This window comes from Gopherus flavomarginatus, chromosome 12, assembly GCF_025201925.1.
Source record: "Gopherus flavomarginatus isolate rGopFla2 chromosome 12, rGopFla2.mat.asm, whole genome shotgun sequence".
Taxonomy (NCBI): domain Eukaryota; kingdom Metazoa; phylum Chordata; order Testudines; family Testudinidae; genus Gopherus; species Gopherus flavomarginatus.
The window spans coordinates 30,638,539-30,654,923 of NC_066628.1; the positions used below are offsets into that span (position 1 = coordinate 30,638,539).

Below are 16,385 nucleotides of genomic sequence, written 5' to 3' on the forward strand. Positions count from 1 at the left end.
CTGAGCAGTGCCAGGAGGCTTTCCGGGCGCTGAAGGAGGCTCTGGTTAGCGACCCAGTTCTGGCAAACCCAGATTTTGACAAACCCTTTATGGTGTTCACCGATGCCTCAGACATGGGACTGGGGGCGGTGTTAATGCAGGAGGATGAAAAGGGGGAGAGACACCCCATCGTGTACCTGAGTAAGAAGCTGCTACCCCGGGAACAAAGCTACGCGGCCATCAAGAAGGAATGCCTGGCCATGGTGTGGGCCCTTAAGAAGCTAGAGCCATATCTCTTTGGGCGACACTTCACCGTGTACACCGACCACTCTCCCCTGACCTGGCTGCACCAGATGAAAGGAGCCAACGCCAAGTTCCTGAGGTGGAGCCTGCTCCTGCAGGACTATGACATGGACGTGGTCCATGTGAAGGGAAGTGCCAACCTGACAGCGGATGCGTTGTCCCGGAGAGGGGACCCTGAACTTCCCCAGGTCACTGGGCAGAGTGACCCCGCTCAGTTCAGTCTCGAAGGGGGGAGAGATGTGATGCAGTAGGGACTGTCTGTATGGGGAGTGGGAGAGCAGGGGAGGACTTTAGGAGATGGACGATGCCAGAGCCTGTAACCTGAGCTAGGTAAGGGAGGGGAAAGGTCAACACCTTTGCCCGGGAAGGGGACAAAGGAAGGGAGTGGCAGGAGGGAAGCAGTTTGAGTTTGGGCTTGGGGCTGTGTGGGCGGAATTCAGGGTATCCTAGCTAGGATCCAAGCACCCTGAAAGCCCAGAAGGACTCGGTGGAGGGGTCCTGACTGTGCCTGCAAGCTCTGCTGTAACCTGTGTTCCTGTTGTCCAATAAACCTTCTGTTTTACTGGCTGGCCGAGAGTCACTGTGGGTCCCAGGAAGAGGGGTGCAGGGCCGGACTCCCCCACACTCCGTGACACAGGGTATCCTAGCTAGGATCCAAGCACCCTGAAAGCCCAGAAGGACTCGAGGGAGGGGTCCTGACTGTGCCTGCAAGCCCTGCTGTAACCTGTGTTCCTGTTGTCCAATAAACCTTCTGTTTTACTGGCTGGCCGAAAGTCACTGTGGGTCCCAGGAAGAGGGGTGCAGGGCCAGGCTCCCCCACACTCCGTGACACTAGGATGGGAAGCATCAGAAAACAATCAGATGTGTGCGGTCTCAGGAGATTCCCAGCCCAACTTTATAGATCAAAGGGTCTGAATATTTCCAGCAATGTCTGAAGAAACATCTGAGCTCTTTGTTGCTTCTTTGAACCTGTAGGGGGTTGCCCATCATTTGTTATTTCCTAGTCTCTGCATAATGAAGAGGGATGGTTATCTCCATATTTATAAGCTCTGTCTCTACCATGTGAATGCAATAAAAAGGACTGCAACAGCGGCACGCACACGAGTCCCGCAGAGCACGCTCCAATCCCTGCTGTGTTTAAATCATCTTTCCTGCTTGTCTCCTCTCATTTCAAGGCAAGGAAAAAGAAAAGGTTACTTTGCCTATACAGTTCTGAACTGGGACACGCTTTCTTCAGGCAAGGGATTACTTAGGTCTCAAAGCCACTGATAAATAACTGAGACCAACTGCCCTAGGAACAATGCAGGACTGTGCTAACAGAGTGAGCTGGTCTAAGGAAGGCAGGTCAAAGGAAAGCAACAGACTCTAAACACAAACCGGGAGTTAGACGTGGCAGCAGCTCTATTCAGTCAGCCAGCTGCTCTCCTTACGCAACTGGATGCGGCTGTACGGAGCAGCAGGATGTGCCCTTACCTCCCCATATGAAAGGTGCTTCTCCAGGCAGCAGGCTTCCAAGCAAATGAAATCTCAAACAGCATGGGTTGGGCTCATCCCTGGTGTAGATCAGGAGTGACGCCACTGAATTCAGTGGACACGATCTCATCCAAGAGGAGAACTGGGTCCAAATAATTGTAAACTACACCACATTACCACATGCACTCCCAGTACTACTTACATCACTCTAAACAGTGCCTCTGAATTTGGACCAGAGGCTTCCATGGCAACTGCACCTCTTTAGAACATGATCGAATTTGGCCCATCTTGGGCTGTCTTAGGAATGCATGATCTATTTTAATAGCAGCCTTGCTTTGTACCAAAGGGACACAGCGAGGGACCCAGGACCCAATTCTGCCAGTGTATCTCCAGGGACCTCAGTGGAGCTGCTCCCCATTTACACCAGGTGTATCCAAGACCAGTCAAGACAGGATCTGGTTTCCAAGGAGACTCATTCACAGATTGAGAAGAGGCTGCAGTGTTTGCTCTCCCCACTGAACCAAAGGCTGGGCACAAGAGCTGAAGGAGGGGGCTTGCCTCAAAATTTCCAGGGCCTGCCCCAGGATTTTGCAGTGGGAGGGTTTGGAAATACCAGAGAGGCCAGAGCAGGGTTTCAATGGGGGAATAGAGGAGGGGGCTTTTCAGAGGGTCAGAGGTTTTAAGGGCAGCAGGGATCATTACCACAGTTGTGCTTGGGGGAGAAAGGCCGGAGATTATCTGTGTCTGGAATGAAGCCACTCAGTTGAGGGGCTCCTGACTCACCTCCTCCTGCATCCCGCACTCCAGCAGCATGGTGACACACGCCTCGATCGGGAAGGCGATCTCCCGCCCGCTGATGGCCAGGTGCTCCTCCAGCGGCTTCCCGAAGGAGGGCTTCTCGATCCAGGCTTCTGTTACATGGATCCGCAGAGCGAGCAGGAGGGAGAGGAAGCCGTGCTAGTTTAGGGGAGCGCGTACACCCGCTGGGAAAGCTGCGCAGGTTCCCGACCCCCGCCACCATTTCCTGCGACAGTCACGTCTCTGCCAGTTAGGAAGCTCCCTTGGCAGTGAGGTTGCAGGGCTGCGCATCCCCATGTCCCACATTACGTGTGCGCGCGTAGGGAGCTAATCCATGTCTGGGATGCATCTATATCCAGGTCTAGGTGAGCCAGGGCATGCAATCCCCCCAGCGTCCCCCCTCTTGTATTGCTTCTTCAGTGTCCCATGCTGATGCTTGACCCTCCCCCAGCACTGCTGCTGGGACCAGCCAGTGTGGGGTTGGCAATGGAACCACGGGCTAGCCCCTGCTCTTGGCACCAAGCAGGCTGCCCCTGAGCCCCTGCTGGCTCAAGGTGCAGATCTGAACGCCAAGCCCCCATGTGGCCACCAGGCCAGATCACACCCAGCCTCACCCACCTGAGGCCTGCCTGAAAGCCTCCCTAATGAAACCATCACTGCTATTGCTCTGGATCGCGTGGGGTCTAAGGACTGGGAGGGAGCGCCGTGAGGAGCCACACACGGCACAGCAGGCATGCATTGTGCATGGTGTCCCTCGCCCAGCTCCCTTAATGCCCCTCAATCTTGCCCTGGAGCATCCCCGGCTAATCCAGTCCTGGGCCTCCCTCAGCTCACCAGGGTCTGCCAGTTGTGCTCAGTGGTGGAGCGTGAAACCTGTCACACTCAATTCACTAGTGACCTGAGTTATTACTTCGACTCCAGCCTCCAGAGGCAAGAGAGCAAAATGCATCAACTCACTGCATGGCTAAACTTCAAACTGGGCTTCTACTGGCATAAACGCTGCCACGGCTCCTGGGGTGGGAAATCCCCAGGGGACAAGATTACCATAGTGCATCGTGGTTGCAATGTTCCTTAATCCAAAAATGAGGAGTGGATCTTTAAAGGCTGGTGCAGCCCTCCGAGCTCCCAGCCCTGACTGGGACGGGGGCCCACCTGCTATTCTAACTCTTTGCTTTTGTGTGTTCAATATACCAGGGGATACCAAACTGCGGATTGCTGGACCCCGCCCCCCACGACTCCCCATTCTCCACCCACCAGACTGGGAGGGGGGTCTCGGGGCTTCTGCCCTGCTGCGGGATGGTGGGGCTCGGGGCTTCTGCCTTGCAGCGAGATGGTAGGTCTAGGGGCTTCTGCCCCATGGGAGGCACCTGCCAAGGATTCAGCCTCACTCTTGCTGAAGCCCCATGCCCTGACAAGTGCCCCCCACAGGGCTGAAGCCCCTAGCCTCACCACTCTGCTGCAGGGCAGAAGCCCCGAGCCCTGGCAGGTGCACCCGGCTCTCGAACTTCTGAAGATTATCGTATGTGGCTCGGAGGGTCAGTAAGTTTGGCCACCCCTGCAATATACTTATGGGGGTGGCAGGAGTAATTTACAGGCAGCAGTTTCCCAAAAGAGAAATAAAGTTGCAACTGCATGGGGTTGCTCCTGGGAATGCAAGCACCACTAGAGCTGTTTGCATGACTGCTAGTGGGCATTGGCCTGATAGCTACAGGACCGTTGCTTTAAAATGGGGGAAAACAACGCTGCTTTAAAAGGTGGCAGGTTCTCAGGGCCCAGGAGATCTTGTAGGGTGGAACTGTAAAGTCCTGAGTATGCAGCCTGCGGCCACAAACAAAGCCCACAACTGCTTAGGACTGAGCATTCCAGGGTTTGTTTTCTTTAGCAGAGAGAGAGAGAGAGAGAGAGAAACTTCCCTGTATCTGTATTTCTGGGCTGGCTGAGGAATTCCTTTCCATTGCCAAGGCGGGCAGTTAGAAGCAATTCTAGCCTGGCTGATCAGCTGGTCCCAAGGGCCCCTTGAATTCTCTCCTACTTAATGTCCCGAAGCATGAGTGTGCGAGTGCGCGAGTTTGAGCATGTGTGTGTGTACACGCACGTGCAGAGCCAAACGTATGCTTACGAGGCTGTGTGCATAGAGATGGGGGCGTGTGTGCAAGAGGCTTTGCGTGCATGTGTCTGACTGAGTGTGCGTAACTGTGCATGGATGAATGCATCTGTGTCACTCAGTTCCCCAAGGGAAGAAATCCACCTCCTTTCGGGGGCGGACAGGAGTCTGCATGGTCTATGCACATGACACAAGGGAAAGGTTATTTCCCCCAAGGAAATCCAACAACAAGAGACTCCCCTCTTTAAATTCTAATAAGTGCTGCACCTTGTGCCATGTGTTAATTAAAAGAATGAGGGGAAAGCCTAATTTGTGACCCAGTTAGTCCAGGTTTCCTTCTGCTCCCCATGTCCTAGAGTCTAAGTTCCCCTTCATTCTGGCTCCATTTGATCTCAAGCCCATGGGGCTGATGGAGAGCCAGACCAGACCCAGCTGGCAGTGGGTGGGAGGAGATATCGACCGGGGTGGGTGCAGCCTGCCTGAAGGAGCAGGGACTCAGAAGAGTTTGCAAGCAGGAGAGAACTTGACAGGCCCAGGGTTAGAGAAGAGCTGAGCTCTGCGGAGGGAGGTGCAGGGCTGGCAAGCATGTGGGGGAGAAGATCTGGGTTTCGGTGGGGGCAATTGATCCCATGTGGGGGTGGGGAGGAGAGACGAGTCACTGTCCTGTGAGCGAGGGACAGCGGGGTTGTTGAAAAGCCACTGCAAGGCGAATGGATTGAAGGCGGGGCAGTGCGCAGGCCAGAGTCGCTGCCGGAGAGGGGGCTGTAGTGGCTGCAGGGCATTGATTGTGTTTGCTGGGGCCGGGGGGACTAACTCGGAAGATAGAGGAGGAACTGACAGAGGAGGAACTGACAGAGAACTGATTTCAACAGTTTAAGGGAAAGAGACCCTGCTGAGAAAGCTATGTCCAGGAGTAGGGTGACTTGGAAAATTGATGGAAAATTTCCTCCCCACTAAATCAGCTCTGTGCAGGGTGGTTGGAACTGCTTCTGACTGGGACGGGGGGCAACGGCATGTGAGATGGCTTCGCTACTGAGAACCCCTGCTCCACTTGCTCCAGAATCCTGCCTCTGGTGGTAAGCAAAAATTGATGATTCAGGGAAAGGGGACAGACAGTACCTATGGGTACAGTGCAGTGCTGGACATGAAGGGCTCTCTAATCATGCCCTCTGCTAATCAGCTGGGGCCCCAAGTTCCAGTCCATCTTAGCTTAGCATGCCGTCAATTAAGAAAACACTGTGCACTTACCCTGCTGTGCTTTTATCTGAGGCAACACGTTCTGTAAAAGTGCTAATGACTTCCTATGGTATTCTGCTTGCACTTCTATTAACTGGGGAAAAGACAAGGGAGAGATATTATATCCTGCCGTAGGAACCATGGGGCACTTGGGTAGGGGTTGGAGGAGGGGCTTCTGGGTGAGGGACTGGTTGTTAACACAACGAGACATCATTCACAAGGGAAGGACACAGACAGAAAAGCCCAATCCCCATTGGCACTTACTCTTTGAAAGTAGTTTGCATAGTCTATTTCTTTGGCCACGAAATTGTACATGTCAGCCGAGAGCTGGTCCTGTGGAGAGCACAGAATTAGCAAGCAGTAAATTAAACAAAATCAAACCACTCTGACCAGTAATTGCAATCATTTACAGGTGGATCAGGCTCGAAGGCCAGCACACAGGGTCAGAAATGCTTGCAGGCCGGTGTTGCACGCTGCTGGGATTGCATCACCTTTGCAGGCCACCTGAAAATGGCACTGACTTTATGGTGCATTTGATCCTGGCTGCTGGGAACATGGACAGTGAAACACAGATTGGGGGTGGGGGGAGGAGGAGGGAATAGATACAGATCTGACATTAGCAATCTGCGTGGCTCAGCTTTCGTTACCAGTCCAAGTACAAGACGGGAAGGCTGACGCTGCAGGATTTGCAGAAGAGAAATAAAACACCTCGTTCACAGCAAGAATCTCCCCCTTAGATCCATAAGGTGGATCTAAAATCCGATATTCTGCTCCACAAAGAATTTCACACACATCAAGAGAGCAGAATGTTGTGGGAACCCCACACATGTTGGGAGAGCAGGATATCAGAGCCTAGATGGATCTGAAAGGGATAATTGTTCCTTGAATGGCGATGCATCAAAGATCTGAGATGCTGGAAAGTTGGGAGGTTTCCTCCTGCCTTTGGTTTTGGAAAGAATCTTGCTAAATTCAGACCCAATGTAAATGGGTAGAACTCCACTGACTTCCATGGCTGGTTACACCCAGGTCTGAGTTTGACTCAGGGGTAGCAGACATGAGGACAAGGAGGGACTGGCCCACCTAAAACCCTCTGAGATCTCTGGTGGCTTTCCCCAATTTCTCATCCATTGATGGTCAAAATATGCCACGTTAGCATCTGCATGCCAACTGCAGAGCCCTCAGTACCTACGACACCCCAATCTGACTCTGCTCTCTGTAAATCTACACAAAGGGCTATGTTAAGTACTATTCTAGCCTAAGCACCAATGGAGCAGTCACTATGTTTGTGTGGGCATGTTCCAACCTCAGACGTGGATGTACATACATACATCTGCATGCACAGCTGCCCACTGGGCACACATCAAGGAGTAAAGGCTTTGCAGGTTCTGTTTAGTGCCCATTGCATTCAACAATGGTCCCACTATTACTGTGCAAGGGTCCTGCCTGTGGAGTTCCTGAAGCAGTTTTGTCCAGGAGGCTGGTCTACACACAAGTATCATAGAGGGGTTTCAGGAGTTTCATGGAGTAGGGAGGAAGGAAAACAGGGTTAGATAGCACAGCAGGTTAGGGCCAGCACCCAACTTTTTGCACATCTGGTTCAAATCCTGCTGGCATCCCAAGTAAAATATTTGGGTCTTTGCTGGGTCTCTGCAAAATTAGCACAGCTGGCAGCCTCTGCTCACAAGAAACTCAGGACTGTGGGAACATCAGGTGGAATGCGTGTGATTGTTTGCAGATCTAGATTATGTGACACAGCTGCACTTGTCAGAAGCATGCACAGTAGGTACTAGCTCTATTGGCACCTCATTTCCAGTGGTATATTCCTGCTCCCTGCCCCTCCATCCCTCCAATTCCCCCTCCCCCAAAGTCCAGTGGTAAACAGAACATGTGAGCCCAGGGAACGGAAACCCCCACCAAGGAGCTAAATGCTACCATCAGAAATATACCTTCAACAGCTCAGCATCTGAGCCTCTCCAATTGGCAATCTTAGGATGGTCAGTGGTGCCCTGTGTGTGGCCCCTGTTGGTCTTGTGGGAAGAGGAAGAAGAGCAATTTGGTTGTTTTATTGTCACATTATGAATTTTGTTAAACACGAATGTCAAACAGTTGAAGTGCAAACGCAAGAGAAAAGTGTGGGGGACACGCCCCTCTCGTTTCGCTGGGGACAGGAAAGTGTGATTTAAAAAAGGAGAAAATATCTGAAAGTTAACAAGGGGATATGGCAAAGGGGACTTTGTGCATATCTCTGTGTGTAAGCTCCATTGTCCTACAGGAACACGTAAGGACAGCATGGTCAGGACATGGGGAGATGGATGCAGGGCATGAGGGGAGCAGAGGTGCAGATGGAGTCAGAACCAACCACGGGGATGGAGAGTCAAGGCCTGGAGACAAGAATGGAGATGGGCTGATGACAGTGAAGGTCGAAACGGGGGTGGATGTGCAAGGAGAGGAGGAGATGGAGGTGGAGATGGAAACAGTCTTTTTCTGAGAAAAACTCATTCACTTCTCCTACCTGCAGAATAGCGGATATGGGCCATGTATTGATTGGGGGAAACCATGGGGAAACTTCCTTACCAAGGCTTACTCACTGTGGTGAATGGGTCAATGCCCTATAAAGAACAAAGTTCTGAGGATCTGCTGTCGATCGCAGAATGGGATAACTCTTCACCTCTGAAGATCTGGGTTCAAACCTTGCACTGATCATAGTTCACACATGGAGGTCTGGGGTTTTTTTTTTAGAAGGGCTCAGGGGGAATTGTCTCACCCCAACCTCTGCCTCCCTCTGTTCACATTATGAAGCCACTGCACAAACTGACATAATTCAGCACAGGTGCCGGTCTCGGCTCATGAGAGACCTTGACGCAAGTGTATTTACAGAGGTCCAGGATAGTGGGGGGAGGGACGGCTGCAGTGAACTAGCAGAGCAGTGCGGAAGCCCCCGGACTGGAATAGAAGAGGGGGGTGCAGGTTAGGATTCATGTGGGTGGGTGGGAAGTTTTAACAGCCCCTGCCCAGACTATACCAGGCTAGGACCAGTGGCATGATTCACTCCCACTTATTTGTGCTATACTTACTGACAGGTTTTTAAAAAGCAAGAAATTTCATGAATAAAAATTGCCCCCAACTCAGGAACGGCTATCACCACTAACCCTTTCCTGGACCCTATGCCCTTGCCATGTCAGGTCAACAGGAGGCTATTGGCTTGTGATTCAGCTGTAATGTATGGTTCTCCTTTTCACTACACGCATCCTTTGTCGTGTTATGACTGATCCCAAATGGAGAAGGCCAATCAACCAGGTTGATTTCAGATATTGTGGAGGATGCTTTTTTAATAAGCGCTAGGATAGTTATGCCAGCAACAAACTAAAACAGCAGTATAAGTAAATGACATTTCTCCCCAACCTATATTCGTAATAAACATTTCCTGGATGGGTTTGCCCACTCGTGGCTAAGTGGCAATGCGCCCAGCCTTCCAGCTTCAGGCCAGACACACAAAAGTCCCTAATGAAAATAAGGCAGACGTTCGGCCATAAACATGAGCTGGGGTGGTGGGGGGGAACAGGGCATGTGAGGGTACGCAAGGCTGTCAGGCTTTTATGGTTGTGTGATAGGGATGATCAGGAACAGCCCTCTGTGTCTTTACTTCACTACTGGAGCTCCTCCCGGACTCAAACAAAGCTCAGCACATGGATGGATAGATTAGACAGACAGACAGAAAAGTGTCATTCCACTATAGCAGACAAAGTATTGCAAAATTCATTGCTTTTGCATATTCAAACACGGGCACCCTGATCCTGCCACTATGCATGTGCTTAACTTTATAGTTCAGGGCCGGCTCCAGCTTTTTTGCTGTCCCAAGCGGTGAAGAACGAGAGAGAAAAAAAAGCTGCGATTGGCAGCTGCTCTACCACGTCGCTTCATTCTTCGGTGCCAATTCAGCGGCTGGTCCTTCTCTCCGAGAGGGACTAAGGGACCCGCCGCCGAAGACCTGGACGTGCCGCCCCTTTCCATGAGCCACCTCAAGCACCAGCTTTCTGCACTGGTGCCTGGAGCTGGCCCTACCTATCAATTCCAACGGCTACTCATCATAGTGAAGTTAAACATATGCACGAGTGTTTGCAGGATCGGGGCCAGGGTCATGTTAATGCAGAAAACCATGTTTAATTAACAATGCTACTAATTCAGCTTCCCTACTGGTGTAATTCTTAGGCTGAGAGAGGAGAAGCAGGTCACTTACTATTTCAAAACCTTTCAAGAGACATAAACTTTAGAATGACTCTAACCACACCCAGACACGACAAATCAGTGTTGAAAGGAGCATGGAAGTCTACGTCAACGTCAATTCTGATACTCAGCTCAAAAACTGGACTTTATATGGAATAAAATTAAGTTACTCTGCACAACAGGAGCTTTGGAGGAGAAGAAAAGAGAAATGGACCCATGCACAGAAACCCTGGATGCAAAGCTGTAAACACACTCTCTCTCCCCCTTTTCCCCCCCACATTCCCTCTCTTTTGAGATTATGATTAGCCATCAGTCTGCAACAAACTGTTCCTAAGCAGGTTGATATGAAGCAGCACCTGATTAGTCAAATGCCGTCTGTTCCCTAAGGGATGCACTGCACGCAACGTAAATGCTCTGCTTTTTTCAATCTCTGTTTGGCTATTTTTGTCTGAGTGGTTCATTAAATATACAGCCCATTATTGCTCAAACCAGTAATGGGCAGCACGTATTCAGTAAAGTACCTCTACGCTGGACTTGGAAGGTACAATTTCTAGCTCAAGCAGACATACCCACCCTACCTCTGACAGAGACAGTGCACTAAAAACAAAAGTGTAGCCGTGGCAGCACGAGATGCTAGCCACCCGAACAGGTACTAAAGGTCTCAGACAGGACTGTATCGGGGCAGCTAGACCCTCCTGCGTGTCGTGCAGCTGTGGCTCCATTTTATTTTTAGCATGCCATCTTCATCAGAGTTAGCATGGGTACGTCTCCTTGAGTTGGGAATTACACTTTCAGCTCAAAGCATGGACATACCTTAAGACTCTTTCATAGTTTGTAATATGCAGCGTTGTAGCCATGTTGGTCCCAGGAGTTTAGACAGGCAAGGTGGGGAGGCAATATCTTGTATTGGACCAACTTCTGTTGGGGAGAGAGACAAGCTTTCGAGCTTACAGAGCTCTTCAAGTCATCTGCGTAAGCTCGCAAACTTGTCTCTCTCCCCAGCAGAAGTTGGTCCAATAAAAGATATTACCTCACCCACCTTGTCTCTCAAGGTTTGAAGCCTTAGTACCAGGCGTGAAATACACTGACACAATCTTCAGTGTTTCATTAAGTAACTCAAGGGCTGGACAGGACAGGACAAGACAAAACCATTGGCCAATATTAAAAGATTTGTAACTTGACCTGTAGAGCTGTATGCGTATTTCACTTGGGTGCTTATTTCTCAATCTTCCATGTGTTTTCTACACATCTTTTAGAGATGGGAGAAAAGAAGTTGTGACATTCCCCCCACCTTTTTTTGTCAACATTTGAAATTGATGACATTTCTCATAAAAATGTTTAATACATTTTGACCAGCTGTAGTATATCAAATTAAATATACACCTAGTGAGTCACAAATTGCTTGCACTCGGAAAAGATATTTTAGAATTGGAAAAGGTACAGAGAAAGGCAACAAAAATGATTAGGGGTATGGAACAGCTGCCATATGAAGAGAGATTAAAAAGACTGGGACTTTTCAGCTTGGAAAAGAGACGACTAAGGGGGGATATGATCACAGAATCATAGAGGATTAAGGTTGGAAGAGACCTCAGGAGGTCATCTAGTCCCAACTCCCTGCTCAAAGCAGGATCAACCCCAACTAAATCACCCCAGCCAGAGCTTTGTCAAGATGAGCCTTAAAAACCTCTAAGGATGGAGATTCCATCACCTCCCTAGGTAACCCATTCCAGTGCTTCACCACTCTCCTAGTCAAATAGTTTTTCCTAATATCCAACCTAGACTTCCCCCACTGCAACTTGAGACCATTGCTCCTTGTTCTGTCATCTGCCACCACTGAGAACAGTCTAGATCCATCCTCTTTGGAACTCCCTTTAAGGTAGTTGAAGGCTATCAATTTCCCCCTCACTCTTCTCTTCTGCAGATTAAATAAGCCCAATTCCCTCAGTCTCTCCTCATAAGTCATGTGCCCCAACCCCCTAATCATTTTTGTTGCCCTCTGCTGGACTCTATTCAATTTGTTCACATTCTTTCTGTAGTAGGGGGGCCAAAACTGGATTCAATACTCTAGATGTGGCCTCACTAGTGCCGAATTGAGGGGAATAATCACTTCCCTCGATCTGCTGGCAATACTCCTAATGCAGCCAAATATGCCATTAGCCTGATTGGCAACAAGGGCACATTGTTGACTCATATCCCACTTCTTGTCCACTGTAATCCCCAGTTCTTTTCTGCAGAACTGCTGCTTAGCCAATCGGTCCCCATCCTGTAGCAATGCATGAGATTCTTCCATCCTAAGTGCAGGACTCTGCACTTGTCCTTGTTGAACCTCATCAGATTTCTTTTGGCTCCAATTTGTCTAGGTCACTCTGGACCCTATCCCTACCCTCCAGTGTATCTACCTCTCCCCTCAGATTAGTGTCATCCACAAACTTGCTGAGGGTGCAATCCATCCCATCATCCAGATCATTAATGAAGATGTTGAACAAAACTGGCCCCAGGACCAACCCCTGGGGCACTCCGCTTGATACTTGCTGCCAACTAGACACTGAGCTGTTGATCACTACCCATTGAGCCCGACGACATAGCCAACTTTCTATCCACCTTATAGTCCATTCATCCAATCCATACTTTTTTAACTTGCTGGCAAGAATATTGTGGGAGACAGTAGCAAAAGCTTTGCCAAAGTCAAGATATATCATGTCCACCATTTCCCCCAAATCCATAGAGACAGTTATCTCATCATACAAGGCTATCAGTTTGGTCAGGCATGACTTGCCCTTGGTGAATCCATGGTGACTGTTCCTGATCACCTTCCTCTCCTCCAAGTGCTTCCAAATGGATTCCTTGAGAACCTGCTCCATGATTTTGCTGGGGACTGAAGTGAGGCTGACCGGTCTGTAGTTCCCTGGGTTCTCTTTCTTCCCTTTTTTAAATATGGGCACTGTATTTGCCTTTTATCAATTGCCTGGGACCTCACCCATTTGCCATGAGTTTTCAAAGATAATGGCTAATGGCTCTGCAATCACATCAGCCAATTCCCTCAGCACCCTCAGATGCATTAGATCCAGCCCCATGGACTTGTGCACGTCCAGCTTTCCTAAATAGTCCTTAACCTGTTCTTTCGCCACTGAGGGCTGTACACCTCCTCCCCATACTGTGCTGCTCAGTGCAGCAGTCTGGGGGCTGACCTTGTCTGTGAAGACTCAGGCAAAAAAAACATTGAGTACTTCAGCTTTTTCCACATCAACTGTCACTAGGTTGCCTCCCCCATTCAGTAAGGCTCCCACACTTTCCCTGACCTTCTTCTTGTTGCTAACATACCTATAGAAACCCTTCTTGTTACCCTTCACATCCCATGCTAACTGCAACTTCAGTTGTGCTTTGGCCTTCCTGATTACACTCCTTCGTGCTCGAGCAATACTTTTTATACTCGTCCCTAGTCATCTGTCCAAGTTTCCACTTCTTGTAAGCTTCTTTTTTGTGTTTATGATAGAGGTCTATAAAATCATGACTGATGTGGAAAAAATGAAAAATGAAATGTTATTTACCACTTCACATAACACACGAACCAGGGGTCGCCTGAGCAGGTTTAAAAAAAACAAAAGGAAATACTTCTTCCTACAATGCTTAGTTTGCCTGTGGAACTTGTTGCCAGGGGAGGATATGAAGGCCAAAACTATACCTGGGTTCATGAATTTATCTAGTTCTTCTTTGGAGGATAGATCCATCAACGGTTATTAGCCAGGATGGGCAAGGATGCAACCCCATGCTCTGGGTGTGCCTAGCCTCTGTTTGCCAGAACTGGGACTAGATGACAGGGGATGGATCACTCAATAATTGCCCTGTTTTGTTCATTCCTTCTGAAGCACCTAGCAGCAGCCACTATCAGAAGACAGGATACAAGGCTAGATGGATCATTGGTCTGACTCAGTATGGCCGTTCTTAGTAGTTTGTTAGACTGGTTTGGAATTCCTGAATACATACAGTCACAGCCATAAAACCACGTGAGTTAGTGCACAAACAGGTAGGGGACAGATATTCAAGAAAGCTCAGTTTCCATTTAGGTGCTTAAATGGAATGGCCAGATTTTGGAAGTACTCACAAAATCTGGCTCCAGCTGTGGGAGCTAAGCACTTTTTAAAATCTAGCTCAGAATATACGTATTAATGCTTTGAAACCTTGAGCAGAAGGCAACAGAGAAGCACAAAGCGACCTACAATAGTAATAACACCTAGCTCTTACATAGCACCCTTAATCAATAGATCACAAAACAATTTACAAAGGAAGTCAGTATCATTATCCCCATTATACAGATGGGGTAACTGAGGCATAGAGTGGCAAAGTGACTTGTCCAAGGTCACCCAGCAGGCCCACAGCAGAGCCAGGAATAGAGCTCTAGTCTTCGGAGCTCCAGTCTAGTGCTCTCCCACTAGGCAACGCTATCTCCCTCTTCATGAAAGAAGTCCCACGTTATGCTGAGAGGCAAAAAGTCATTTATTTCTATTTAGTAGAAGATGTTTGGGTATCAGCATCCCTATTTTACAGATGGGGAAACTGAGGCACAGTCCCTCACAACCAGTCTGCAGCAGATCAGAGCCCACGACCCAGATCTGCTAACTCTTGGTCCTATGCTCTAACCACTAAACCATGCCTGCTCTTGCACGTCAGTATACCAAGGTTCAACATACTATTGGTGCTAAATTGTGCAACAGTTCCCTGCCATAGTCCCCTAGGATGGAGGATACTTGGAAGAGTTTGCCTTCCAGCCCCAAACACTGCCAGATGAAGCTGGGATGTTGGAGGGGAAAGGGAGGAGAGGACATCTTTCCTTCAGTCTCTGGTTTTCGTCCACACTGACTCTTATCAAAGGAACAAACTCTGGAGGAAAGTGTTGGTTACCTCTTGGGGCTCGGGCACTGCACATGCTGTGCCACTGTGGCTCACAATGCAATACCACACCCTGGTACCTGCTAATTACCTGAGCATGACATGGGAAGGCAGAAGCTGCTCATCAGCTCTGACAGTTGTTAGCCTACAGTTCTCCCCAACCCGAGGGAAGAGAGGGTCAGGGAGAGCCCATCCCAAGCTGTGTGAGATCAAGGCAGACAGGGTCAGGGCGCAGGCATGCCCTTAGGCTGAATGGGAGGCAGGGGGAAGGTGCTGGGAGTGAGGGGGGTCTATCCCCAAGCTGCAGAGGGTAGGTCTCACCTGGTGTAGCAGGAGGATGATTGAGGGGCTCTGAAGTGGTGAAGGAGACAAGTCTCCTCTCCCTGCACCAGCAACTACTCCTGGCAAAGGGTGAGGATTCCTGGCAGGGCTGTGGGAAGGAGCCTGAGACAAGGGCCGCTGACGCTGCCTGTTGGGCGGGCGGGGACTTCTGGGAACAGCAGGGCCTCCATTGGCATCACTCTCCCACACCTGTGACCTGCTTGCCAGCTTACGCCTGCAACTCCAAGCCCCAAATTCCCCGACTCATATAAACCTTCTCCCATTCCCTGGGCGAGATACCGGAGCGGTGATGGGCTGTGCAGCCGTGAGATAAGAGAGAGTGAGAGGTACCCTGCAAATCTCCACTCTGTTCGCCGCCTCCTCCATCTCTTCCCTGAGAGCGTCCGCTTTGGCACCTGACGGCTGCAGGTTGCTCGACAAACCTGACGACTTCGCCGACTGCTGCCACCTGAGAGGGGACACAATGGAACTGGCGTCAGCAATGAGTGGCAGAGCTGCCTGGGAAAGGGAACAGCCCAGGGAATGGCTTAACCACATAGGCTTAGGTGCACCCTGACCGTAACCACTTAGCTCAAGATGGCATGTGGCAGACAGGGACCTGTGGTCTCCATGGCCTGCCCCGCTACATTAAAAAGCCAGGTGGCACCTCTCTGCTCCAGTATGTGCCAGTTAGGCCTGGCATGAGGTCAATTAGACTGGCTATTCTCTGGCCCGCCAGCTATCAGGCCGAGTTACTTCTCAAAGGAGTTGAACAAGTGATGTGTCCCAGAGGTTGGGTTGACCCAGCCTGGAAATAATCTCCTAGAGGATACAGGAGACTGAAGCAATATTGAAAGGTTTATTTAAAAGAAAAAGGAGTTTCTAAAAGGCAAAAATCAGAGATTTCACAGCTAGAAAGGTCCATTCTGATCATCTAGTCTGACCTCCTGCATGAGACAGGCCATACAACTTCCCTGATGTAGATACTAATAGACTGTTTTCAAATCACCCCTGAACCTGCTCTTTGTTAGCAAAATAGACTGAGCTTGAGTCTATCACT

At 49.9% G+C, this 16,385-nt stretch overlaps 1 protein-coding gene across 6 annotated transcripts in view; it reads right to left on the reverse strand.

The window, feature by feature from the left end:
* Window positions 1-15,790, reverse strand: part of ARHGAP44 (Rho GTPase activating protein 44) — a 57,519-nt gene extending 41,729 nt beyond the window's left edge. For all 6 annotated transcript variants that reach the window (XM_050919272.1, XM_050919268.1, XM_050919271.1 and 3 more), the window contains exons 1-4: window positions 15,677-15,790; window positions 6,158-6,226; window positions 5,906-5,987; window positions 2,539-2,666 (exon numbers count right to left, since the gene is read on the reverse strand). In XM_050919272.1, coding sequence (XP_050775229.1) covers window positions 2,539-2,666; window positions 5,906-5,987; window positions 6,158-6,226; window positions 15,677-15,712 — 315 coding nt within the window. In that variant the 5' untranslated portion in view covers window positions 15,713-15,790. The remainder of the gene's footprint in view (window positions 1-2,538; window positions 2,667-5,905; window positions 5,988-6,157; window positions 6,227-15,676) is intronic.
* Window positions 15,791-16,385: the final 595 nt, after the last annotated feature.